General features: G+C 54.6%; 1 protein-coding gene across 2 annotated transcripts in view; it reads right to left on the reverse strand.

Moving 5' to 3' along the window:
- Nucleotides 1-15,535, reverse strand: part of Shank2 (SH3 and multiple ankyrin repeat domains 2) — a 523,081-nt gene that overhangs the window by 276,877 nt on the left and 230,669 nt on the right. The window contains exon 1 of one of the 2 annotated variants that reach the window (XM_008854979.3): nucleotides 73-759. The exons of the other annotated variant lie outside the window; for it this stretch is intronic. Coding sequence (XP_008853201.1) covers nucleotides 73-109 — 37 coding nt within the window. The 5' untranslated portion in view covers nucleotides 110-759. Of the gene's footprint in view, nucleotides 1-72; nucleotides 760-15,535 lie in introns of those variants that run through there. 2 annotated transcript variants of the gene reach the window in all.

Genomic DNA, 15,535 nt, shown 5'->3' on the forward strand with positions numbered 1-15,535 from the left:
CCCGGGTCCCCTGTCCCCACCCCCCAGGAGCAGCTCATCTGTACCCCACGCTTCCTACAGATCCCTCCTTACCTTCCTTCTTGGTGAGGGCATTTAACAAAGACTTCATTTTCCCTGTGACTTTGCCAGCGGTCCGCTCATTATATAATCTTCTCGGTGGGGAGGAAGGCTAGGCGCACAGCCCGGCCCCTCGGAGCTGGCGCGGCTGGGACCCGGGGAGCGGTGGCGGGCGTCTGGGCACCGCGCAGCCCCGAGCATCGCTGGGCATGCCAGACCCAGCGTGCTGGTGACAGAGCCCACCCCATATTCTGTCTGTCAGCTGGGAAGGAACCGTGCGCAGACTGGGGCTGCTCTCAGAGCCGGCTACCTCTGGCGGTGACAGTCATGTGAGCCGTGCCACCCTGCTCCGCGAGCAAGCGGGCACCGGGGAAGCGGCACCTGGCAGGGTTAACACGGAGCAGGCGCCCGCGCGGGAGCTGGCTGGCCGGGAGACACCGGGAGGCGTTTGCGAGCTGGAGCCCCAGTTATCCAAGGAAACCCGGCTTCTGCGGGTGCTCCTGCGCCCCTGTGGCTAAATATAAAGTACTGTGCTTTTCAGTTTTTTTTTTTTTTTTTCCTTTTACATTTTTAAAGACGCCAAGTCTGTTTGTCAGCAGATGTGGCAGGAAAGTCAAGGGAGAGTCATCCGTGTCTCTGACCAGCCTTCCAGCAAATCCCTGACACCCAGGCAAGCACGGCCAGCACCAGGGAAATCTGAAATCCGAACGTGACCTATTTCCGTTCGAAAGAATCAGGCACAAGGAGGTACTTCTGCCCCCCTCCTCCCCAACGTGACAATGACCCTGGAAAATCAGGGCTGCAGTCCTCCTGATTATATTTTATGTTTTTAGGAGGGTTAAGGACACGATTCCAGTAAGGCGGTCCAGGATAGAGTGCCCCAATTCTGGGCAGCTGGCAGTGGTCCTTCAGAATCATTTCCCACTGGCCTCCCACACTCCCACCCGAGGAAAATCTAGGAGGAACCAGGGGAGATCACCCCTGAACCTCCACATTGGGAAAGTTCTATTTGCGCAGCAAAGACAGAGAGAGAGTGGGGTCCTACCACTCTGCCCCTCCATGAGTGGGATGGGAGAGGGGTCTGCACCAGGATGAAGGTGGCTCTTTAGCAGAAGTGAGCACATGGGTCAGGCTCTGCACCCAGTGCATCTGCCAGCCCCGGTGCTAATTAAGCGTGAGCTTCTGCGGTTGCTAAGAGAACAGCTTCCTAAACCAAAAGAAAAAAAAAAAAAAAAAAAAAAAAAAAAAAAAGGAAAGAAAGAAGACACAGGAAAAAGCAACTGGAACATTGAATTCGATTCCATATGGTTGACACACTTTGTGTCAACAAAAATGGCGGTGTAAGGGAAAGGACGCTGACGTGCCCAAGCAGGGGCGCCTTCCTTCTAAGCATGCACCCCATGGTCGATGCCAGGCAGTGTCTGGGTTCTGGAAAGGGAGAGACTGCCTGATTCATTCCCTCTGTGTGTGTGTGTGTGTGTGTGTGTGTGTGTGTGCGTGTGCGTGTGTGTCCGCCTCATGTCAGCTGAGCATTTAAACATTGTCTCCATTGGGCCTACACGCTTCATCAGCCATGTCAAAACCGCCCTGGTGACACCCTCCCATGTCACAGACTGGCAGCGTCAAAGCTGTTCGAGATTTGCACGGGGTTAGAGACTGTGGTGCTGTCTAAGGCTCATGGCCGAGCCATGCACATGAGTTTTGCAACTACTTGGACCTTCTGGGCAAGGTTGAACAGCTTCCAGAAGGGCCTCTGCACACGGGGGTCATCCATGAGGATGAGTCCTTTAGGGACAAACTGAAGATTCCTCTCGTGGGTAGGAAGGCTTCAGCATGGGGGATTCTAGATCATCACAGAGCATTGACTGAAGGCCCAGCTGCCGATGCTGGCCAGCCAGCCCTCGAGGCTGGTGATACCATTGTCCATGACTACAGGAAGCTTGTCTCCATAGATAGGGGACCAGTCAGCCATGTGCTCAACCACGTGGGCACAGGGGACTTGCCAGAACTCGGGGAAGTCTCTGGGCCACCCACCAACACTCGTGCCATCTGTTGGGGGATCGAGTCTTCAGAAAGCACATAGCCTCACCCCAGCCAAGTTTTCCTGCCACCCACTGCTCGGGTACAGCTGCCTTGGCCTCCGTGTGGTATACAGACCATGTGCCCACAACTGGGTCGTGAAAACAGAGATCGGGCTTTGTGCCACGGGCCAGTGGGATCCTGCATCTGCTGTTGACTTTGGGTAGAGGTTGTGGAAAGAGGCGTTTTCCTAGGGGACTGTGTGACACCCCATACCTTTTCTGAATTGAGATGATGGAATGTGCCAGAACCCCAACCCCTACCCCACCCCCACACTGGGTCTCTGGCCTCAGATATTTCAAAAGACAGAAAAAAGGTCCCTGTCCTATCTACCCAGCCAGAAACACCCCAGCTCCGACAAAGCAGCAGTGTTCGCTCGGCCCAGATACCAAGTCCCCAGCCACCACCACCACCAGCCATACATGAGGCAACTGCTCCTTCGGGTGCATTCGCCACTAGTAGAAACTGAATGCAGGAACACGCAAGGCCCCTGATCTGCCCAGAGAGAAGAGCTGAGCTGCATCTCCAGGAACTTGCTCCCAGTCTGGGGTGAAGGGGAGCCTCTGCTTCCACATGGGCTCCCTCAGCTCCACCCGACCACAAACGTGAACTCAGTGTCCCGCCAGGATGTGGGCAGTGAGTGGTACAGGCCAGGAGCGGGCAGGGGGACCGGCTATAGATATGACAGGAGAGACGCCCCCCCATACAACATGCCGAAGATTGCTTTCTTTCTTTTCTTTTAATCCTAGTTACCCCAGCACCCCTCCACTCTTCCTGGAACCCTCAACCCCCACAATTTTGGGTCCTTCTCCCCCAATCCCATCCCTCCCCTCCCCCTCCTCTTCTTTCTTAATAACCTATGGAGTCCAGTAAGTGTCGTCTGTATCTGCATGGGTATAGGGCCATCCACTGGTGCACGTACAACCTACCAATGACCGCATCCCCAGAGAAAAAGGATTCTCCCTCCCACAGCAGCCATCAACCGGCAAAACTCCCCAGCTGGGGAGGGGTCTCATCAGTGCCCTCCCCCATCCATACTGGAATTTTGACTGAACTGACCTTTTCCAGGTCATGTGCAGGTGACCACGGCTGCAGTTGGCTCATGAGTGCAACAGCCATGTGGCGTCAGAAGACAGCACTTCACCCTCCCACCCTCCGGCTCTTACCGTCTTTCTGCCCCTCTTCCCTGGTGCTACCTGAGCCTTGGGATCGGGGGGGTACACACTGTGTCCCAGTTAGGGTGGAACACTCACAGTCACTTGTTCTCAGCACTTTAACCAGTTATGAGCCTGCATGAGCCACTGTTCACTACAGAGAGACGCTTCTCTGACTAAGCTTAAGAGCAGTGTAGACCAGAGCGGGGTTGACCGATGAAAAGGCTGTGGTGACTTGGACTGTGGGCATGTGGCCTCGGGACTGTGTGCAATGGTTGTTGTGAGCAGACCAGAGGCCCGGCAGGAACTTCAGTCTTCACTTAGAGGAAGCTGAGTAGATATTTCACAAGGCAGGATCCTGTATGCCCGGTCTGAGGCAGACTCTGCCACAGTGAGGGCGGAGGGGTAGGAGGGGGCAGGGGAGCTCATGGTCGACTCTAAGAATTCCTGCTGGGGGAGTGGGCTTCTTCTGACTTAACATGCCTAGCATGTCCTCCAACGCTCTCAGCAACGGAGGGCTCACTTCCTGTATGTGGTGGCTGTTGAGGCCAGGGGCAGGCCATGACACCCCTACTCTGAGGAGAGGCTGCCCCCCCCCCGCCACTAATGACTCTGCTTCCATCTTCAGTCAGTGAGCAAGGCCCACATTTGCGTCCTTTGGTAGTAGACACAGACCATGGCTCCATCAGCAGATGAACCCTGGCACTCAGAACATGGGCCCCACCGTGACACCTGCAAAGTCATTCCGTCTGTCTGTGGCTCATGCTCACCTTGGCCCACAGGAGCAGCCGAGTGGCAGACAAGTGAGCATTTCAGCCTTTGTTTCACGCTAGGTCTGTAGCGTGTGGACGCCCAGAACATAAGCGGGCATGAGTGTGAAGGAGGGCCCCACGAGTGCAGCCCTGGGCCGGCTCAGGCTGCCGTGGCTGTGTGCTCACAGCTCTGTGGGCGGACGGCATGCCCAGCCTTCCCCTCCCAGGGCAGTCCTGTCCACTCCATCCCCTGGGGTCCTTCCCCCTCCTGACCAGGTCCCCAGTGCTGGTTTTGGCTGAGGCAGGTGACAACCTGCAGAACTCCGTAAACCACCATCTCCAAGGACACAGAACACCGGGCAGGGGTTAAAAAGAAAAACTGAGGCAGAGATGGAAGGTAAGATCTGAAAACTCATTTCTCCTCGAGCCTGCCAGAGGCCTCTTAGCAACTCATCCCATGAAGAGGGCTGAGACTTCTGGAATGTTCCTGGGGCATCTCCATCCTGGGATCTCTGGGAGCAGCCCTGGTGTTCTCTGGAGGTTTGCTGTTCGGGCTCCTGAAGGTCCCAGGGTGCCCTGCTCACACACCAAGGACACCAAGCTCCACCTCCTCCTCTCCTTCAATTTTCCCCCGTTACTTCTGGAGACAAGCTCTCACTATGTAGCCCACCCTGGCCTGGAACGCAACGTCCTCCTGCCTCAGCCTCCTGAGTGCTGGAATCACTGGTACCCATCCCCATGTCCTCAGCTTTTTCTCTCTGCCAACCTGAGACTTTCTGCTCCTGCAGGAGGTCCTTCATGGAGGAACACAGATGCCCTGTGGGGCCCCACCTGCCATGCTCCTGTTGGGCTCAGGAGGTTCCATTCCATGAGGATTTTATTCTGGGTGACAGCAGACCAGCGCGTGGACAACGTGGACAAGAACAGGCACCTAGAGATGCAACCCTGGACCTGTCTACCTGCACACCTGCCCTGAAGGGAGGTTATCACCATCTATGCCTGGGACCACTCTGTATTAAGGAAGACAAATCCTCAAACAGACCCCAGGCTCTAGCTTGTCTCCACCAACAGCGTGCATCCCTAGACCCACCCTGGCCTGGGACTTCTTCTAGGAGACAGCCTTCCAACAGCTGCCTGACAACAGGCTGAAAATAATTTCACTTCTTGTACAAAAAAGACTCTCCAAGCACGGGAACATTCCGCTGCTCTGAGTCCTGGCAGGAGGACGCGGCAGGTGTTCCCAGCACGTGGTGAGACTCGGAAGTGCTAAGAGATATCGCTCTCCCACTGATGACATGCACGCCTCTTGCTGTGGCTTCAGTGGAGGGTGCGGAAGCTGAGCTGTGTGGGGCGTGGGCTGGCTGGTCAGGCAATTCCCGACCCTCGGTTTCCCCATCTGCAGATGAGACTTACATGGTGTCTTAGTTTGTTCTTCATTGCTGTGAGAAAACACTCTAACCAATACCAACTTGGGGAGGAAAGGGTTTATTTGTCTTACATCTCCCAGGTCGCAGTTCATCAGGGAGCCCAAGGTAGGAACTCAGGGCAGGAACCTGGAGGCAGGAGCTGGAGCACAGGCCATGGAGGAACGCTGCTTACAGGCTTGCTCCCCTGGCCCTTGCTCAGCCTGCTTTCTTATGCCACACAGGCCCACCTGCCCAGGGGTGGCACCACCCACAGTGGGCTGGGCCCTCCCACATCACTCATCAAGAAGATGCCCCTCAGACATGGCCACTGGCCAGTCCAATAGAGGAAATTCCCAATTGAGGTTCCCTCAACCCAGGTGTGTCAAGTTGACACTAAAGCTATCCAGCACACATGGTGATTCCCCTCATTGGCTGTGGGGACCATCTGAGTTAAAGTTTGCAGGGAAAAGGAGGGGCTGGCACACAGGGTACTGAGGAGGACCCCCCAGCGGGAGTGTGAAAAGTCACACCACCTCCCTGTGTGTCTGTCTGGTCCTGTGGAAAAGGAGGTGAAGGTTCAAGTATATTTCTCCTTGCAACAGTGCTGGACCTTAGAGCTGTCCACAATAGCCGAGCCATAGTGTCATTAGGAAGCCCGCAGGAGGAACTGGGATGTGGTGAGGTGCTTGCCTAGCATGGAGGAAGCCTTAGGCTTGATTTCCAGCACAACATAAACTAGGCATGGAGGTTCGCACCTGTACCCAGCAGTCAGGAGATGAGGCGGGTGGATCAGTTCAAGGTCATCCTTGACTACATAGCGAGTCTAGGGGCAGCCTGGACTACATAGGACCCTGTATCACATCAAAAATGACAAAACCCAAACCCAGAGCAAACTGACCCATCGTAACCCAACCCCAAAAGTCTTTGAGTGAACAGAAAGCAGGACATTTGCTCTTCCCCACATGGAAAGACAAAGCCCTCATTAGCTGTCCAAAGCCTCTGTTACGTTTTGGGGCGTCACCTCCTCTGGGCTGACTCCCTGACTGAGCCTATCACTGAAGAAACTCCCCTTTAAGGCTCCCACAACAGCAGTCAGCCCTGGAGGCTTTTCCTGGTGCCAGCAGATGCTAGCCCTGTGAAGACAGGTCCCACACCCTGCTCTTCCTCTCCCTCTGCAAATTGGGAGGGAGTCAAGGACTCCTAACAGGCTGGAAATGAATGAATGAACAAGCCTGGCTCCCATCCATTGGGTTCTAGGCTGACCTGTCTCTAGTCCTGTTTAAGTGACACGGAGCACAAGCTACCCCACTTCTCTATCCCACCCTCAGGGCTTGTGCTGAGACACACCCATATTGCCTGGCTGCCCTGGACCTGGGAAGGCCTGTGCAACAGGGCTCTGAGATGCCCTGGTCTTCACCCTTGGACAGACTGCCTGAACTCTGTCAGGCCACTGTTCTCAGTGTCTTTGCTGACTGTAGAGTTCCTTGCAGCCCAAGTGTTGCAGGGCCCAACCTTTGCTTCCCGTTCCATCTGGGCTCATCCATCTGATACACAGCATGGAGCGTTCTGATATGGGGGAGCAGTATGTGGGGCAGCGGTGGAATTGGAGCAGGGCTCTAGAACGGGATCCATTTGGTGCCATTATCTCGAATGTCCACCACATCTATGGGGCTGCAGGGCAGCGTGCTCCGTGGAGCAGTTCACATGTGGCTAGAGGCTGGCTGGACCCCAGGCTGGCCTCAGGATCCTTGGGTCTATCTCGAGGTTCCCTATGATAGCTGACTCCCTTTTGAGCCTTCCTTTTTCTGCCCCCATAGCTACAGTGCTCTCCTGCTGGAACCCAGACCCTGGATGATGATGCCCAGGAGGCTGTGTCTCAGGTCACACTGTCCCCAAGTCCCCAGTCCATCACCAAGGGAGGACTGACGGGTCCAGGGAACCTGAGTGTTGTCCCCACACCTGAAGCAGGACTACCAGGGTCCAAGTATCACCTGCAGAACTGTTCCTAAGCCACAAGACACCTTGGGGCCCCAGAACTCTGATGACCAAATAAGCCAGGAAAGGGGCTTTGGGGACTATGGTGAATAAGCTCCCTGCTGGGCAGAGGCCTCCCCCATGGTGTAGAGATGGAGCCAGCTAGGTGGCCACCAAATGTTCACAGACAAAGCTGGATTTGGCTGTTTATTGCTGTGGTTACTATCATCTGTGCTGGGGGTGGGGCTTGGGGTATACTGGGGGCAGGACCTGACTGGGTCTCTCTGAAAATCTGAATAGGTGCAGACCAAGGGTACAGTGTAACAGGTACTGACGTAGGACAGGACCGGGCCACCCCATCGCCATCCACAGCTCAATGCATGAGCTCAGAGAGATCCCAGGTGCCTCCGCCAGGGAAGGACCCCGTCCCTGGGCAGTATGAGGCCAGCCTGGCTGGGCACCTCCTAGGTGGGTGCATGAGACACTGCCTTCAACTCTGGCCAGAGACTGAGGCGCAAAAATACCCCTTCATGGTCTGTGACCACAGCTGAAACCAACGAACGATCTGGAAGCTGCTGATCAGACTTCCTGGGCTCTGGGGCACGGCACAGCCCTTTCCCAGGACAGCCTTCATCTTCCCACTCTCCACCTAAGTCTGCCTGAGGTTGTGCTCCGGTGGCCCTGAATTTCAGGGGACAGGGCAACACAGAGACGGGGCTGAGGGGCAGGGAGGGCCTCAGTCACTCTCAGCTTTGACGCAGAGGTGGCTCTGGTCCCTGGTCTGACAGAGGCCCACGGGGAGCTGTGAAGAGGAAGAAAAACTCAGAGGGTCTCAGTGGCTCACCAGCCTGTCTCTAGCAAAGACGAGCAAGGAGACGTGGTATAGGGGCCTCAGTCAGAGGGGCTGAGCTGGAGCACGGCGTGTTGTGGGGGTTGGAGCTAAGGCAGGTGAGGGCAGGTGGGGGACACGCAGCCCTGTTCTTTCAGCCTATCCCCCACAGAATGCAAGCCAACCAACCCTACTTGCTTTTCTCTAGCTTCATAGAACTGCAATTTAAATATTAGTAGGCAACCCTTCTCCATCTCACAATAACTGGTGAATGAATCATACTTGCATAAATAACCAGATATAAAAAGGCGCCGTGGCAGTAACATGGGGTTAGCTTTGCACAAAGGTGTGGGTGTCTGTGGCGTCTGCAACGCTCTCAATTGGCGGGAGCGACCGAGGGCCTCTGTGGGAGCACACATGGCAGCCACACGGAGAATCGGGGTGAACGGTAACACTGAGGAGCAAACTTCGGAGCTGTCCTGGGACTCAGTGGGAACTGGGAAAGGGCCACTTGCCAGTGTCCTAACACTGCCCTGGGCTGTGTCCACAACCATGCCCAGTTCAGGAGCTCTAGGCCAGAAAGAGGGTTGACCAGAGGGAGGTGAGCATGCTCAGGATGCATTCTGCAATCATCCCAGGTACCAAATGATGCCCCACTTCCTGCCCAGCCAGGCCTACCCTGCCTGCCTGTTTAGGGGCTCTGCACTCAGCCCACAAGGTGATGGGGCCCACTTCCTGATCTACTACGGGCTAGGGCAGTACCTCCATTCTCATTCTCGGGGCACAACCTCAGAGCCATCACCCTCTCAACAGGCTCGGCCTCCTTCCAGATGGGCCCTGGCCTGTCTCTGAGCCCCAGGCAGCTTCTGGTGGGCTGAAGTATACAGGGCAGGTTTCTGGCTTCCACCTGGGACCCGTATTCTCCTCCCTCACGTCAGCCCTAGAGTTCTGTCTTTCTGCTGGAACCCCTCCCCCAAGAAGGAAGGCCGCCCGAAGGTCCCCTGTAGACTTCAGAACGACAAAGATAGCTGGCGGTCTTCAGGGAGCAAGCCAATTACCAGCAGTGCTGATTAGCAGGCACAGACCTCGGCCTGTGAGCTTAGTCCCTGCACCTGCCCTCCTTCAGCAGCCTCCAGCCCTGATGGGCCCTTCTGTCCAGCTCCTGGGAAATCATAAAATCTGAGTCTGGGCCTAGAGGGTGGGATCCTGGGTCAGTGTGAAACTCAAACCAGGACACTAAAATGTAGTCCTTATCTGAAGAGATGGGAGCCCACCAGCCCTGTCTCCTCATGAGGTTCTCAAGGGTCCTGAGGGATAGTGATGAGGGAGGGTCTTTAAGATCCAGAGAGACTGGATACAACCTGAACCTCCCTGGAGCTGGGGAGAGGGTGCGGAGCCCACATAACCCGTGTAATGTGGCGTATTCCCATCTCAAACATGCAGTGTGACTGCGTGCCCATGGTCTCGCACAAGGCTCTGCCAGGCAGCGGAGCGACTGCAGGACTGCAGAGACTGGACAGCCCTCCTCTGTTTCCAGTGCCCAGCAGGGCTCCTGTGTCCCACCCAGGGCTGCACGGTGGACAGCTGACATTTTCACAGCCCAGCCTCTGATCCACGTGTGGCTCACAGGCTGCATGGCCACCACCGTCCTGGCTGGACTCCCATGAGCCTCCAGGGAGGATTAGGCCTCTAAGCTGCCCTGGTCCTCACAACCCACACTTTCCATCTCACAGATGTTCTCCATTCCTCCCAACCCTGGGAATAAGGCTGGAGCACAGGAGCCAGGACCACACCGAGGTCCAACCATGGCTACAGGACACCAAGCAACAGCCCCTCATACAGCAGCTGAGACTGTTGAGAGGAACCAGAGCAACCATCATCTTCAAACTGAAGCTTGCCCCCTCCCCCCAGGGCATGTGCCAAACCTTGGCTCCTCATGTGAAGGTTTCTGTAGGCGGGGGACATTGGAAGTGGTTAAGGTTAGGTGAGTCCACAAGGCGATTCACAGCTTTCTAAGAAGGGACCCCGGACACATCTCTCTTCCTCCTCTTCTGTGCTGTTTGGTCTTTCTGCCTCCTCAACCATGAGGTAAACAAACCTCATTTCTTGATAAAGTCAGCCTGCCTTCAGATCACTTATTATAGTAACACAGGTGAAAATACTGTAGAAACCTGTTCTTTTCAGCCATTCATTGTTTTTCTTTTATCACACATATTAAAAGTTGAGTTACAGTGGTCAACGGTTCGTCTTTCTCTGACTGTCTTTCACCACTTCACCCCCAGTACTAAGGCTGTCTTCCTTAAAAGAAGCCTTTAATGTGTTTGTTCAGTGTGTGAGAGATTAAAGGAGTACTTCCTTCGAAGCCCTTCACTACATGACCAAAATGTTTCCAGATCTCTTCCACCATGGATACTCCCTCCCTGAGCCTTCTGGAAGGTCTGGGGCTGCGGGAGGGAGTCACACGGGCAAGCACACTCTAGGAAAACCCACAGCCTGGCACCGTGGGAGCTGGCCAGCATGTGCCTTAGTTACGCTGAGCCCTCGTCTGTGGTGCCAACACCTGTGCTGTCCGTGATTTCACTTGTGCTGATTGTGGATTTCTAGGCTGGGGATGCAGCTCAGCGGCGCAGCACCTGATCAGCAGGCATGGGGCCCTGACCTCACCCTTAGCGCTGAGAGAAAAAAGAGAAAAGGGGGGTTTTCTTAAGTTACGGGCTGCATTAGTTTTGTCTCTCACCGCTGTGACAGAACCCCTAACAAAAGCAACTTAAGGGAGGAGGGTTTGCCTGGCTCCCGGTGTGAGGACGCAGTCCGTCCCGGTGGGGAGGCATGGCGGCGGGAGCGCGGGGACGGTCAAGTTGGATCTGCAGTCAGGAGAGAGATGTGTGCTGGAGCTCGGCTCCAGCCTCCTTTTCACTGCTCAGGCCTCCAGGGCGGTGCCCCCACACTCAGGGCGGGTCTTCCCTCCTCATCAATTGTCCCTGGAAATGCCCTCAAAGGCACGCCCAGAGGTGTGTCTCCATGGTGATCCCAAACCTACTCAGGCTGCCAATCAAAATACTAAACACATGATGGGGGCTGGAGAGTCGGCTCAGCGGTTAAGAGCACTGGCTGCTCTTGCAGAGAACCTGGGTTTGAGTCCCCAGCACCCACATGGCGGCTAACTACCATCTATAGCTCCAGTTCCAGGGGGTCTGATACCCTCTTCTGTCCTCTGCAGGCATCGTACAACACAGATGCACTTACATACATGTAAGCAATACACTCATACACATAAAATAAAAAATAATAAACACATGGCAAAATACTTTCTCTGTGTAGGCACTAACTTCTCACGCACGCTGGGCACTGCTTGAGACACTGCACAGACTCTGGGCTCTGTTACCATCCTCTGAAGAAGGTTGCATTTTTTTTTTTTTTTTTTCAATCAGGAACAAAAAGTCATTGCAAGGATGCTGTTTCCTATGACAGGATGCTGTGTCCTGCAATACCCATTTCAGACTCCTCGGATGACATCTCTGCCATTTTGGTCCCGTGGTGGGTCCTGACTCTGAGCTCTCTCTGGGGGCCCCCGTAGACAGCCCAGGGAGTTTGGCAGGCTTCTCAACAGCAGGACCTGCCTCTCTGTTGTTGTGTCTGTGGTAGAAACCCCTGAAATCCCTCCTGGGCTATTTGAGTTTAAATTGCTATTTTCCACGGGACACTTTAATTCTCTCTGCACTGGTAGCTAGGAGGATTTGAGGAAAATTTAGGTGCAGATTTTGGGGTATCCTTTCTCTGGAAACATCCCCCCTCTACTTCCAGTCAACTGAATGATCTTGACCCTGATGTCTGAACTCTAAATCCTCAACCCTGTGAAACCCTGTTTCCTGTCAGGATCTCTCTTTCAGGGAGGGGGGTCCCCTTCCCTCTGGGTCCAGTGCCTCTAGTTCTGTTTCAGGCTGCCAGGAAGTGGCCAGTGCCAGGTACATAGGTGTTGGCCACCTGTTTGTCCCTGTTTCTAGCAGGAAGGTTATCTGACCTGAGGGAGGTGGGAGCCATGGGCTCATACTCATTTATATCTAACACATTTGTATATACCGAACCTGGAAGTGGAGGGACAGCTCAACAGTGTGCTCCAACCTAAATCAAAACGAGAGTCACATTTTAAAAATGAACCCCAGGCGTAAGAAGGAGGCATTTGAAAGTGTCTGGCTCTGGGACAGGCAAAGGGTGGGTCTTCGCCTTGCCTCTTCTTCCTAGTCACATGGTGTTCACCCACGAGCGTCCCGTCCCATCTGGGTGGCGGCACATGGGGGCTGTGAGTCAAAACAGAAAGGACTGCGAAGCATCTCAACTCCCCACGGTGCTGGCAGACAGCCCCTCACAGGAAGTGGAACAGCCTTCCCCTAGGCTCAGCTCCCAGTATGTAGTTCCCTGTGTTCCCTGTGCCACCCGGAAAGAGCACAGCCTTGAAGGGCTGTTATCGAAACACAAAAATCTGACCTTTGCAAACCTGAGAGCCCTTGGGCACAGAGCCCTAGATTGCACGCCCAGCACACAACAGACTTGGTGCCAGCATCTGGGAGGGGGAGGCAGGAGGATCATCCTCAGCTGCACAGGGCATTTGAGTTGAGCCTGGCCATGGACACAGGGGACTGGGGTGTGGAGAAGCTCAGAGCATTGTTCCTGAGGCCCCTGAAGAACTGGTTCTCCGGCTCGGATCACCCTCCTTTACTGGATCCAAATGCACAGTTGTATTTTGGGACCTAATTAAGGCTCCATGACAAATTTAACCTTGAAGTAAATTCATCCCGGGGCCATGCTGATGGTATCAGTAACAGCAGATACCAGGGGTATTGGGGAAGTTTAGGAAGGGACAGGGGATGCCGGGAGGGCTGGCCACCAGCTGCACAGTCAGGGACTGAAGGCAGGGAGGGGTACCCACAAGGTTTTAGATCCATACTGGGTGGTGCTGTGAGCTCTTCAGATGAATAGGGTGGGAACAGTGATGGTAAGATCATTACTGGCCCCCTGTCATGGTTTCCCACCTGGATGTCAAGTCACAAGATGTCTTGGCCACTGCACTGATGTTGGGTGGACCACACAGCTCGCCTAGCAGGAACCTAAGAATGCCAAATGGCAAGCTAACAGTCACCCGTGAGTCCTGGGCCTCAAACAGGGGCTAGAAAGGACCCAGAGATGGGCTGGAGGCTCAAAGCCAAGGTGATGACTACAGGGTACCTGACTTGGTTTACCATGTGACAAGGATTTGTTGTGCCCTTGAACAAGTGCCCTTGTTCCCCCTGGGCCTCTGTGTCTTCATGGATAAATGGAGCTTAAGTGGAACCCTTTGTAATCTCCCTTCCTGGGGCTCTAGGGTTCAGGAGCCAGATAGGACTGGGTACCGGGGTGGGTCTGCTGAGCTGTCCTGGAGTGACCCCCCATGGGTGGGGTGTGGACACCCCACAGCCAGACTAGTGGATTGGTAGGGTTGAAGATCAGCCCAAGTTTTACTGACACCTCTGTGCAGCTGACGTGGGGCCCCAGGAAGATGCTAAGCCCATCCCCAAAGTTGCTAGAAGGCCTGGCAGGCATGAGTAGGGCCCAACAACCAGGTGAGGGTTGGGGGGGTCACAGGCTCTCGGGTGCTAAGGCACATGGGACAGTCAAGCTGAGTTCTCTCTCGGGGTTGAAGGTGACATTTCACAGTTACTGGGAAGTCCAGCATGGAAAGTCAAATAGGCTTCGAATGGCCTGGGGACAGTTTGTGGCTGAGTGACGTTACACACTGAATTCTCACCCTTCCAAATTCCTATCTTTGAAGCCCTGATTCTAACATGACTGCATTTGGGGTGAGGGTGTTCACAGGGGAGACTAGGTTAGGATGGGTCATTATCCTGGGCCCTAGTCACATATAATCGGGGTCCTTGTGGGAAGTGGTGGTCAGGGCACAGACACAAAGAATGGCACAGGGAGATGCCATCTGTGAGCCAAGGAGAGAGAACCTGGCAGGAGCCAGGCCTGCAAGCCTCAGTCTTGGACATCCAGACTCCAGAATAAGGGACGGTGGGCAGACGGGAACAGGTAAAGCCTTCAGGTATGGACCAAGACAGCTCCGGTGGAGCGGGGAGCACTCATGAACTCCTATGATGTGCTTGGTCCATTGCCTCTACAGTAGAACTCCAATCCTGGACTCAGTGCTCAGGACCAGGGGTTGGAATTCCTCTCCACGTGCTGTTTTGGGGTGTCCAAGCCCACCTTGAGTGAATGGCCTCATCCCCTTCTACCTCATCTTGAAGACAGGGCGGACCCTGGGGAATTGTTCCCTAACTGTCAGTGCTTCTGCGCCAAATGGTGCAGGTCCCCAGGGGTGCGAGTTCCGAGGATGCAACTGTGTGGCCCTCTCCTGGCCGCAGCCTTCCTTCCAGTCCCATGTGCCATTCCACTTGTTCGCACTCTGCTTTTACAAACACCCCGAGGAGCGCCCCATTTTCCTATCTGGGTCAGCAGCACAGTCCAGGAAGGACTCTGGATGCTGACTTCTACCTAATATCACCATGTTTATCCCTGGGGGCAGGGGTATCCTACTCCTGAACTTGGTCCTGGCGGCAGCGGCAGCATCTTTAAGGAGGTGGTCAAAACCGTAAGTTGCTTTGAGCACTTTCCTACCTGCCGCTGGGCCTTGTGGTGCAGAAAAATGAGTGTTTGCAAAGGGGACAGACCCTGCAGTCCACCCTTCTTTCCCACATGGCCATGACATTTGGCCCTCTACCACTGCTCTGTGCTGTCCCGTGTGACATTACATAATGTCCCCAGAGGCAGCATGCTGTCTTTTCAGGCTGGTTTGCTCAGAGCCGGCTGAGATGCATTTGGACTCTTCCTTCGATCAGTAATGTGGACTGGACGCCTTCATGCCCCAGGCACCTTGCGTCTCTGAGTCCTTCCTACCCTCAGGAGGCAGCCTCAGGTCAAGAGGCCTAAGCCTGCCTGAGGTTAGGGAAATTACTCTCCAGGAAGAACAAACAAGTCATCAGGAGTAAATGTTTTCTTAAACAAGATGAGACTCCTTTCTAGAGAGAGAAAGTTTTTTAAAAAACGCATGGTAGTCAGAGCCAGAGAAAAAGAAACTTAGAGAGACAAACCTACCAGGCATCATGCAGAGTACTTTGTGTTGGGAGGGTGGGGAGATCACTCTGGGGGAGATGCAACTAGGAAGACACTGACTCTAAGAATAAAGCTATCTGGGGGCTAGAGAGATGGCTCAGCGGTTAAGAACACTGGCTGCTCTTGCAGAAGACCCGG

This window comes from Nannospalax galili, unplaced genomic scaffold (genome assembly GCF_000622305.1).
Source record: "Nannospalax galili isolate Female #2095 unplaced genomic scaffold, S.galili_v1.0 scaffold1307, whole genome shotgun sequence".
NCBI lineage: Eukaryota > Metazoa > Chordata > Mammalia > Rodentia > Spalacidae > Nannospalax > Nannospalax galili.